At 36.5% G+C, this 11,983-nt stretch overlaps 2 protein-coding genes and 1 long non-coding RNA gene across 3 annotated transcripts; 1 reads left to right on the top strand and 2 right to left on the bottom strand.

Moving 5' to 3' along the window:
- The first annotated feature begins 183 nt into the window (after positions 1-183).
- LOC116304274 (uncharacterized) lies at positions 184-6,817 on the top strand. The gene is made up of 8 exons (XM_031713983.2): positions 184-274; positions 3,211-3,349; positions 3,603-3,623; positions 3,805-3,976; positions 4,733-4,887; positions 5,329-5,592; positions 6,025-6,174; positions 6,502-6,817. Exons 2-8 carry the CDS (start codon positions 3,301-3,303, stop codon positions 6,675-6,677), a joined length of 987 nt encoding a protein of 328 aa, XP_031569843.1. The 5' UTR covers positions 184-274; positions 3,211-3,300; the 3' UTR covers positions 6,678-6,817.
- On the bottom strand, positions 1,039-2,047 carry LOC116304275 (uncharacterized). Its single transcript, XR_004198043.1, has 3 exons — positions 2,008-2,047; positions 1,784-1,856; positions 1,039-1,214 (listed from the first exon to the last, which is right to left on the bottom strand). It is a non-coding gene; the product is annotated as an uncharacterized LOC116304275 (long non-coding RNA).
- A 1,254-nt stretch (positions 6,818-8,071) lies between the features above and the next one.
- LOC148909280 (uncharacterized) lies at positions 8,072-11,617 on the bottom strand. Its single transcript, XM_089034583.1, has one exon. It carries the CDS (start codon positions 11,495-11,497, stop codon positions 8,234-8,236), a length of 3,264 nt encoding a protein of 1,087 aa, XP_088890709.1. The 5' UTR covers positions 11,498-11,617; the 3' UTR covers positions 8,072-8,233.
- Between the last annotated feature and the right edge of the window lie 366 nt (positions 11,618-11,983).

Raw genomic sequence — 11,983 nt, forward strand, 5'->3', positions numbered from 1 at the left:
TTTTAAATCCTTGGCATTTAACCGTTTCTTTGCATATTCCAAGTACATCTAAACAATTCATACTCTCATACACTTCAAATTCCAAACCAAAATGTTGAATATTTACTTAGAGCATCCCTAACTTCCCCCGTATTGATAACACGATGGTTCCGGCCTTTGGACTCACAATTTGATTTGATTCAGCTAAAATTTGCCGGGAAACCTGTAAGCTGCTGATCTGGAACTCGCACTGGGGCAATATCAGGACTTTCAGTATATACCTAACGTTTTATAGGTAAGAAATACACAGTTTAAGTCGCTTTGATTTTTGCCGGACAATTATACCTTTAAAACCTTGTTTATTCACCTAAGTTTAAGAAATTGCTTTATTCCCCTTCCCTTAAGCAAAGTTCCATTATTTGGAACGGCTTTTAGCGCGAATGTCGCAAAATTTCAAACAAAAATGAATTGATTGTGCTCGGGACAACTTGAAGAGACTTTGCATTCACCTTAAAATTGTACGTCATTAAAGCCGGCAATTATCCAGCTAACTGCTTGGCTATGTGCTGTATGTGGTAAAGAAATAAGCAAACTTAACTTTAATTACTTAATGCAAAATTGAAACTGATTTTTTTCCGGACCGCAGATTCCTTGTGTATTGTAAGTAAATCACGATATGTGAACCATAACCACGGCATAGTACAAACGGAAAAACGCTTGTTCTTCACCCATACAAAAATATCTCAATAGACTGCCAGATAACTGATTTAAATACATTCACTGCCCTAAAGAAAATAAAAAGAGAAAAAAGAAAGACAGATTCCAGATTGGCTAGCCAAAGCCACTGAAGATTCATTCAAGATAATACAATTGCCTTCGTGCTTTTCATTCACATTTAGGAGTTTCGGTAAAATAAAGATGGCTCATTTATGGGGGTTTGTTTACGATTTAGGGGGTTCCCTTGACCCGCCCCAGAGCAAGGTTAGTTACTGGGACCAGAACGTATGAGCAGTATAACCTCAGTTCTACGTGATCTCCATTGGTTACCTGTTAGGAGAAGGATCGAATACAAGATACTATTGCTGACCTTCAAGTACCTGCACGGGACCGCTGCTGTTTATCTTGCTGATCTGATTCACAAGCGCCAAACCAGGCAACCAGAGCTGATAGGAAGAATTTTCTTGTAATCCCTAATGCTAAGTCATCTACTTTTGGTGGGTGCAGTTCCATCCTCGCTGCTCCATATTTATGAAAATAATTCAAGCTATCAGAATTAATATCTTCGCTTAAAAACTAACTTTGAATCTTTCAACAACAACAACAACAACAAAAACACTATCAAAGACATATTTTATAGTTGTGGTATCAGTTTATATTATCTATTGTCTAGGATTATATCATTTTTATATATTTATATGTATATATATATTCGCTGGAAGCTGTAGAGCACGACAATGCAAGCTTAGGAACACGAGCGCGGTAGACGAATAAAAGACTTTTCGAATAATAGACTTTAAAGCCGCCCAACGCTAGACAGCCAATCAGCGCGAGCGTTATACTTCAAATATTGTATAAAGCGCTTTATAATTTTAGTATTAATTATCATATCTGAAATCCTCATTAATCATTCTCGATATTCCTCATTTCAATTAGAAATAACCAATTATCTGTGATCCAAACTAGTTAAAAAATTGAAACACAGATATTGCATGTCGTATATTGAGTGCGGTGAGATCTTCCAATAATTAGGCGTGTTTTTTAGAGGAGTTGACAAGTTTGTTTTGGGTGTTCTTTGAAGCCTTACCTGAACAATTCTCAATAATCACGCCAGAAGTTCTTATTACATCCACAATCTTTATCAACCTTAGACGATAACACTAGGAAAGTACTATACACATTGAGTAAGGAGAACAGACAAGAATGAAGAAAGAAAAGATGAAAAAAATGTAGTACAAAAAATGTTATATTACTGAAGAAAAGAAATGAAAGTAAAGACTTAAGCAGACAATGAAAAGAAGGATCACCTACATGTTTTCCTCTTCCTTTTAAGGAGGCTGGAAAGTGTTTTGTGCCTTCACTGATTATGAACTAAAAAAAATTATTGTGGCTATAATATGACAGCAAATAAACCTGGAAAGCCAAAGACCAAACCAAAGATCACAATGAACATGAAAAAATGATATAAGACGTTGCTATGACAACATCAGAACCCTTGGTATGCCATCGAAGATGTTTATTTAAAAAATCATAATTCAGGAACCAAATAGTGAAATTTTTTAAAAACCGGAATATTTAAACTTGGTATCGTAATCTTCTTTTTGACAAAAAAAGAAAAAATTGTAAAATAGTTCACTCTTACAGAATTGTTTTTCTTTTTTTCTTTTTCTTTTTCTTTTTTCTTTTTTCTTTTTTCTTTTTTCTTTTTTCTTTTTTCTTTTTTCTTTTTCTTTTTCTTTTTCTTTTTCCTTTATTCCTTTTTTCATATTCATTGTGATCTTTGGTTTGGTCTTTGGCTTTCCGGGTTCACTTGCTGTCATATTATACCCATAATAATTTTTTTAGTTTATAATGTGAAGGCACAAAACACTTTCCAGCGTCCTTAACAGAGTAAATCGTCAACGAAGACAAAACATTAACATAGACAAAACAGATCAAATTGTCAGTAAAGTTTTGCTATAAGCAAGTAATGAAAATAAATGGGATAACAATTTAACCAGATTAAAGCAAACAACTTCTTATACCAAAATCAGCGACTGAATGTCAAAATAAATACAGTATTTAGTATTGATCAGTGTTTGTGTAATACTGTTAATAACTAACAAAGACGCAAAACACACAACTCTTCACAATATCCGTTGCTTGTTTTCTTAAACAAAAATTGAGACTGCGAAGGCAAACTTAGACCTGTCAGTAGAAGTGTGCCTTGAAAGCCAACTCGATGTAAATCCCGCAATAGAACTGAAAAAGAATCTGTTATGATAATAAAATTGAAAAAATGATTTCAGATTTTGTTAAAAACTATCAGAATGAAAAAAGAAAGAAAGAGTTTGCCAAGCATGCGTCATGGTTTGTTTCTCACTCCTCCATATACGGTGCTGATTAAGCAAGGTTTACTTTCTAAAATATTTATTTATCTTTTCTCCCCTTCATTAGATGGAGCTCGTTAGGCTTGATTAATATGATTTTTCTCTCCACAAAAATAATGAATCCTATTCTTTGATGTTATTTTAGTGAAAAGTATAAAAGCCGACAAATTGGAAATCCAGCACCGATCGAATCTTCAGTGGTTCGTTACCACGCTGACGTAAAGCGGGAGCAGTTATGAAGTTTCTTTTAGTTTTGGTGGCTTTGTTGCCTTCCATTCTCTGTGGTAAGAAAAAAATCGAAGAATACTTTCTATTTCCTTTGTGAAATTATTTTCACCTTCCAAGTCGTGAAATAGATTCTTGTTTTCCCCAAAGTCCAATCAACTAATCACATTTCAGTGAAGTTTTTCGCAAAGAGCCCTAACCTTCCTTAAATCCCCATGAAAGATATTGAAGCATTTAAAAGCTAAACCCTAACCCTAATCCCAAGTGACTTACGATTGAATATATTCTGCTAATTTTATTTAATTTTTGCAGCTTTAACCAAGCGAGAATCAGGTAAGCTCGTATTATTTTCATTGTCTATGTTGTCGATTATGACTAATGACTAGTCAAACTAAGCCTTCTCGATTGGGTAATCATTTCAGTCCAATGGATTACAGTTAGCAACGAATAATTTATATTTTCGGCACCAATTTGATACAAATCAAGAATGACTCGCTTTGGTTGTTTCTTTCAGGGGAGAAAGTAAGACTAGTCAAGCCAGATGGCATGAAGGGCAATGGTACAGGTCGGGTTGAGATCTTCCACGATGGTCAGTGGGGTTCCGTCTGTGACTACAATTGGGACAAGAAAGATGCTGAGGTCGTATGTATCGAAATGGGTTTCATCAAAGCCGTTCATGAAACTAGGTAAAGAAAAACTAATTTATCGTTCGTCGAAGAGCAGGGATAATTGCTCAGGTCTCCAGAGCCAGGACGGCTCGCGTATTTAAGACCGTTTAGGCGTCAAATCGCATCAAAATTTAAAGGTTTATTTTAGCGGAGGGAGGAAAAGCGGAGCGAGAAAGAATCAAGGCGAAACTCGGCCAACAAACTCTATTAACAAGTGATGGCGAATTCAGAAATCGTTATCGGCCCCACGACCACTGGCCGGGTTCATGCCGAGAACCTGGGGATCAAAAACAGAAAGAAAACAAACGATGACAAAATTTAAATTTTAGCAAATAATAATAATATTTTAAAAAATAGCATCAAACGGTGCTTATGATCGTCACATTCATGAATATCAGAGATTCCTTCCCTCCTGTCCTGCTTATGCATTGGAAACAATTGCCCATACATTTGTAATATTTGCTCTTTTCGGTCTTTTTCCTCTCTTTCCTTTTCTTAAAAGTAAAGCTATATAGCATAGCAATATAGATTTTCTAGCTCAAAAAGTACGGTGGTTTTTTTCAATAGAATTCAATCTAAACCATATAATACAGTCTGTGAATAGATAAATTAACTGAATCCACTTCTGTTTTTTTGCCAAGATCCAAAAACCGTGTTTTTGAGACATAATAGTGTATGGACTCACATGAGGGGCGTGAGCTTGAAATCGTAGCTGACCAAATGTTAACAGATTTTTTCTGATGCAACTAAACGATTCAATTTTTCTTTTCAAAGGCAAGCAAAGTATGGACAAGGTACCGGCCCTGTCTGGATAGAAAACGTATCCTGCAAAGGAAACGAGCTAAGCTTGCTTGATTGTCAACATAGTGGTTTTGGAAAGACTTGGTGTAAGCACAGTAGAGACGCAGGCGTTAAATGTCTTCATGAAGGTATGCTAACCCCTCCCAAGGCACCCGTCAATGTCTGATACTATGTCTTATACACTACGAGGCGACCATTACTATTGTCTGGCACTAATCACTGCTTTCCGGCTATTTTGTATCGTTCTCTCTTTCGCTTCTTATCGACCCGAGTGGAAAGCTTCTTAGCACACGTGCTCGTAGTGTGTATGTAAATTAGGTTTTAAATATAAACTGTCTTCATGCTACTGTAAAAATATGCAAAATATACCTAATATCTGTCAAGTCGCACGCTTCGTGATTGGCTTAAATGTGACAACAGAAATCATCGCAAGACATTCATCAGCTGCTATTAATTAGCCCTGCACTTTCTTGCTTTGATGTAACGTGACTCCCAGGTATCTCTTTCATTACTCACTGACTGGTCACGTGCTTACATGACTAATGAATGCCTGGTTCACGTTATAATAGGTGTGCCACAAATCCTTGAGGTGGGCTGTTACCGAGACATCGTGGCGATAGGACCAAAAGGGCGTGCATTATCAGACCTTTACCTGAACGCTAGAAAACAAGTCGATTGGTACAACATTAGGAGCATGGTTACGAAATGTGCCGAGGGTGCACATGCTCAGGGGTACAAGTACTTTGGTATCCAGTTCTTTGGTGAATGCTGGGGATCAAAAACAGCCAATTTGGAATTCGACGTTCATGGGAAAGGAACGAAATGCTATGAAGGTCTGGACAATCATAATTTAGTTTTTAGATATATAACCTTTCGCCCAATCATGGTTTATTTTTTAAAATGTTAACCACACTATGAGATGTGGCGAAAACCGCGGAACACGTGATTCAAAAATTATAATAAAATGAAAATCAAAGGAGTAAGAGCTATGGGGGAGGGGGTAATCGATGGAGGATAAGGCTCTAAACTCAAACCAGTTTAAAATAGGGAAGCTCCATTTTAATAGCACTTAACATTCACAAAATCCGTTTTAAACCAATGTATTAAGGAAAATATACTCTGATTTGTAACAATAAGAAAATAACAGACGTCGCTTCGTAAACAAATAGCTTCGTAACTTCGATAACTATGTCAGTGCTAATTTTAAGTTAGTTTTAGATAAATATTGCGAACTATATAGCTACTTATTGTTGTAATAATTTCAGGAGTTGGAGGGCAGTCTCATAACTTTGTGTACCGCTTTGCACCATGGAAAGACCTGGGATGTTGGCACGACAAGCCTCAACAAGGTCGCACTATGACACTTCTCAAAAACTTCCGAAGTTCTATCGACTGGTTTCACCTAGAGATCACAGGTACAGTTAATTTATTTAGGAAATGCCACGCGTTAGTGGAGAATGGATGAAGACGCGTTGATTATAATAAATAAGCGATCATTACAGGATGTATGAATTTCTAACCGCGCTTAGCTGCGCTTAAAGCACACTTGCAAATCACCCAATCAAAAACAAGATTCTTATAGTCTGTTATTAGTTTTAAAATATCTCCATTTTCCCCGATTTGTTTCAGAAAGACATTACAGTTTCGTTAGATCTAAAGATAACAGAAAAGTTATCTTATTTATTAAATATGCATTTTAAAGTTAATACTTCATTATATTCTTTTCATCTTCTTTTTTGTAGTGGAAAAATGTTATCAAGCAGCCAAGAAAGCAGGCAAGACCTACTTTGCCATTCAGTTCTACGGCGAGTGTTGGGTTGGGGATGACGAAAGCTATCAGAAGTATGGCTACTCAGTGGACTGTTACAAGGGAGTGGGCAAGAACTGGGCAAACTACGTCTACAAGGTCATGTGGTAAAAGCCACGTAACACTAGGGCTACCACACACAGTGTTATACGTCCAAGGGAAATTAATATAGTCAAAGAACGATAAAAGCAAACAACACTCTTTCAAATGTATTGACTTAAAAATTAATCAATAAAATTAATAGTGATGAATATCAGCCAACACCATTAATAATGATGAATATTGGTCTCATTTACTTTCTTTTCACAAAAAAGTGCTAATAGATGATAAAAGTTCTGTTTGTTTTGAACATTGCAAGAGATAAGACAATTATTAGATAGATCGCTCTAGCAAATACATCAGTGCATCGAAGTTATATTCCGTACTTTCATGCACATCCCCATAATACTTTGCGTCTTTGGGGGGTAACCAGAGGGTAAAAAGCCCCTTATTTTGCTGAAGGCTGATCAGACGATGTTGACAATATCCAAAAATAAAATGAAGAAGTAAAAGACAGAAAAAGATAGAAGCTTGAAGTCGTTTAAGGTAAATTTTAAACATTTTTTCGTAAGTCAATACATTTTCTGTAAGACCAAAACCCTTTATGACCTGTACACGCAAAAATAACTTGGAATAAACTGATAATCAGTATTGTCCAGATAAAAGCAGGTATAGTATAAATTTGATTAAAAAAACTTTCAATTTGGGACAGCTTTTTGATTGGTTACCCCCCAAAGACGGATAACAGGTGCTTGTGGGAAGGTCATCACGAAGTTATTCTTCCGTAACAGGAGCAAAACTACGACAAAGGCTTGGAGGCGTGTGTGCGCATTGTTATGTAAATTATTCGTCTTTATTTTCGCTATTTAAAAAGGGGGAGGGCTCAGCTGGACCTTTTACAAGCTCATACCCAGAGTCATACCCAGCTAGCGCCTCTCTGCTTTGTCTTAACCGCCAGCCCGCTGACCAAAATCCCAGAAGTCTGTGGGCTCAAGCAAGCCTCGAGATTTTAGCAGGTACATTTTAGTGAACGTAGCACAGGGAACCACAGTTAGTCCAAGCTAGTTTTCTGTGGTGTCATATTATTAAAAAGATGTATGGCGATACTTAAAAAACTCAATACAGTTGTCAAAATGTTGAATAAAATAAAAAAATTTTAGCTGACATCTGAAAAGTAGAAGTTAAATACCCAAGTGAGACTTGGTGTTAACAACATTAGCACAAATTATTATTATTATTATTATTATTATTATTATTATTATTATTATTATTATTATTTTTTTTTTTTAATTTAATTTAATTTAATTTAATTTAATTTTATTTTTTTTTTTTAATACAGCATCTTTTATTTGTTATGGATATATAGTCTTTAATCAATAATTAATAATAACAATAATCTCTAATCAATAATTAATAAATTTTAAATATTTATACATTTTTTCAAGATTGTAAAAAACGAATAGAATTTGTCCATTATTTAAATATGAATATGTTAATATATAATACTTACAAAGAAGAAGGAATTATAAGATGAAAAACTGACTAATAAGGAAAATTGAAATATATATTAAATATATAACTATGTATCTTTATCTAAAAATCTACGTTAATAAGCTAAAAATCTAAATTTATAAAATGGCGCTTTCAGCAACCTGAATGTCTAAGTCTATGTTGTTTATATCATTATAAGTTCTTTTTATAGTCCTTGAGCCTCGTAGACATACAAGTGCAGATCTTAACAGAGAGAAACAAGTCTTGGCCCTAATCCATGCCATTGTTTTGTGGTACTCTTCACCTTTCTTTCGGGCTATCAGTTCAGCAAGCCTGCTGTGATATGTTTTGCATTCTTTACTCATACCTCCTGTTGTACAAAAGACAAGGGGAGTAAATGTTCCATGTTCGATTTCGTTTACTCTTTCGGTGTATTTCCGCTTCTTGTCATTTTCATGTAGCTTGTAGATTTTGGGTAGATCTAGATCTTTGTACGTATCTGCATTTGGGTGACAAACCCTTACGTCAAAAAAGGCAGAACGTTGCTTCTCCCAGAAACCTCGTGCATGGATGTCAAGTCTTGCGTCTGCAGCTTTGTTTGCTCCTTTGCTTAGTTTCTCATCTGAGATTGATTGTAACAAGGGCTCAATCTCTACGTCGTTGCATACTGTGCTAAGAAGCTCAGCCTCCAGATTGCGTAATTCGTTGTGACGTTGAATTACGAATCCACCACGTTTACATATCATTGCGTGATCGACCGAGAAATCTTCACCACATACACACTTTGATGGAATGTCTCTGAAAGACCAATTATAACGGAGACGTAAAGCGTCTCTAAATTCTCTCTTGTTCAAGTCGAATCCCATTTCCTTAAGAGGAATTACAGTTAACCAGGTTGATGCTCCTTTCTCTGCGGCTAAGTCCAAGGATCTGGCTGTAATCTTTGGTAGACTTTCCTTCAGGCTTTCAAACGCATCTTTGGATGCTTTTTCTTTCTCAGTGTGACATTTCTGCTTTGCTGTTTTCACTTCAATTTCATCTGGCAACTCGTGAGACTGGGAGATAATCTTCTCCACAAGTGGGGCACTTACTTTGACTGACGATGAGAATTCATACTTTGCGTCAATACACGGGTTAGTAATACCGATACCTCCATATCGTGTCGGTAGCGATAAAATCTTGCGATCATCTTCATCACAATCTTTTTGTGTCATGGCGGGTATAAACACGTCGGAGATGGCAGCTTCTAAAGGTTTCAGTAGGTCTGAGATATCTGGAAGTGTGCGAAGAAAGTACGTCCAGCGATGTTTTAAGCCAAACGTGTAGGCAGCGTAACAGGCCTGTGGCTGGGATAGAGCAAATTCTGCTAATTTGGTGATCTCGTTCACCCAGTTGTCAATCTTTTCCGTGACGTACTCGTTTAGAAACGATCTGGAACCAAGAACTGCACCAAGATGTTTGTGCCCCTCCACTGTTACATTAATGGGTGTATCCTTAAAAGTTTCTCTGACGATTTCTTCTTTTGGTGGCTTTACTATAACCCAGCACTTCTTTGCGTTGGGGAAGTACCCAAGATCTGGTCCGTACTGGTTAAGAGTGTCCCACCATTTTTTAAGATCCGCTGCTTTTCCTACACCACTAGCGTCATCAGCGAACCAGCATTGCTTGGCGTCAGAAAAAGCCTGCAATGTTGTAATAAGAGGCTGCATACTCAACGCGTACATACCCATAGCCAGTGGGTCACCTTGTGTTGTTCCCTCAGCTGACACGAGTTCTTTCCCGCCTGTGATGAATAATCTTGCTGACTGTCTGTACGAGTTGATGGCATAAACTGCAATAATAGGGCAAAGGATTCTGATGTTGTGCAAAGCAGCAGCTCTGTTTAGTGAGTTGAAAGCATTTGATGCATCAATAAGAAGTACGGCATCTGTGTTATCTGCAGCAAAGATAGTATTCATTGCGTGAACTGCAGCTTCATTCCCTGATCTCTGGCCTGCACACAATTGGAGAGAGCCACTGGTCTCGATGACGTCATCCTTTGACACATTCATTACGCACTTTCCAATGATTCTTCTGATTACCTCTCCAACTCCAATGGGTCTTACGCTGCCTTCACCTTTGTCAAGCGGTATCAAACGACTTGCAACTAATGCCTCTATGGTGGTGGGATCTACATATGTTGTACAGAGGATCTTTGTCATTGTGGCTAGTGCTTCACAAAGCTTTGAGGAGGATTGCTTGAATGATTTACAGGCAAGAATTCTTCTGAAGCCATTAGCGTCAATACCTAAAGGGCCACCCGAGCCTTTAGTTCTCAGGGCTGCTTGTCTGATCATATCACCGTCTATCTCACTATAAATTGACTCGGGTATCTCATCATCAATTGGGCCGAATAGCAATGATCCCAATTTCGCTGGCTGTGGTTCAGGATGCTTCTCCTTGAGTTGAGTCATGACGTCATCTGTAAGTGGTAATATGCCTCCGTTTGTTGATTCATTTAAGAAGCGCAATGCTGAGTTAATTTGTCCTTCCATCACAAGTTTTGCAAAGACTTTTGATCGATCAGGTGGACATGTGGTCTTGTGTTTCTTCATGCGACTTTGAATTATCCTCCCCTCGCGAATTAATTGATTGAGCTCACCGACCTTCCAGAGTGCGAGACGTTTCGCCAGAATGCGTTGGTTTTCTTTAGCTTTAGACTTTTTATTTGGCTTTTGGAGACCCACAGCCAACAGAACAAAGGCAGCTTTTAAGGCAATATGCTGTTTGTCAGAGCACGCATTCCAATCATCTATGTGTAAAGTTATTTGATCGATAAAATCTCTACCAGTTCTCCCATAAGGAACTAAAAAGACATTTCTCCTCCAAGTTGTTATTTCGTTGTAAGCTTCTAGTATGGCCATGGTAGGAATATTAATTTCCACGCCTTCTAAATTTTTACCCCAGCAGATTGTAGTTGGTTTGTTAACGTTTGTATATAATGGAAGATTACCAGGCTTACTCACGCTTTCAGAAGAACAATCACTAATTGAAATAGATGTACATGTATTCTTATCGATCTTATCGATCCATTCAGCGTTATCTCTTGGGAGAAGATTAATGTTTGTAATATTCAAATTCGTTGATGGATTCGGTTGACTAGATACATATTTAATTTCGTTCTCGTATTCTATAGAATTTTCTTGTAAAATTGAGATATCAACTGCTGAAGAATTTAGTCTATTTGATGCAGCTTGCTTTTCCTTTGGGTTTTTATTTTTGGATCCTTTAGGTCGACCTCGTTTTCTCGGTTCCACTTGCGTGATCGTTGACTTCTCATTGACAGGTTTTCTAGGTCTTCCTCGCTTACGCTCAGTTTGGCTGTCATTCGCAGAAATAAGGTCATCTTGGTTATTTATCATCTTTCCAGCTTCTCCAAAATAAAGTATTACGGCTTGGATAGTTTAGTTTAGATTCATTATGTTTTAATTGAAGAAATATGGCTCCTTTGTAGGAGCTCCAACGGGACGTCCTTCCTGCATGATAGCTTCTTGAATGATCTTTCATTTTTTAAATTTTATTCAATTTTATTTTATTTTTTCATTATTATTTATTTATTTATTTTTTATTTTATTTTTTTTAATTTTTAATAATAAATACTTTATTAAGACAAAGACGTTTCACTTTACAATATACAGATATACACATAAAGCTATACATAACATTTTCCGTCTCTTTTCCTTATATTTCTTATACACGTTGGTAATTTTTTCATTATTATTATTATTATTATTATTATTATTACTATTATTATTATTATTATTATTATTATTATTTTAATTTATTTATTTATTTTTGTTATTAGCACAAATTATGGTTGGAAACCCTAGCACAAGTCACGGTTAGAA

Source organism: Actinia tenebrosa, unplaced genomic scaffold, assembly GCF_029948245.1.
Source record: "Actinia tenebrosa isolate PJP-AT-01 unplaced genomic scaffold, QUT_ActTen_1.0 PGA_scaffold2__45_contigs__length_23673736, whole genome shotgun sequence".
In the NCBI taxonomy this organism is placed as follows: Eukaryota; Metazoa; Cnidaria; class Anthozoa; order Actiniaria; family Actiniidae; genus Actinia; species Actinia tenebrosa.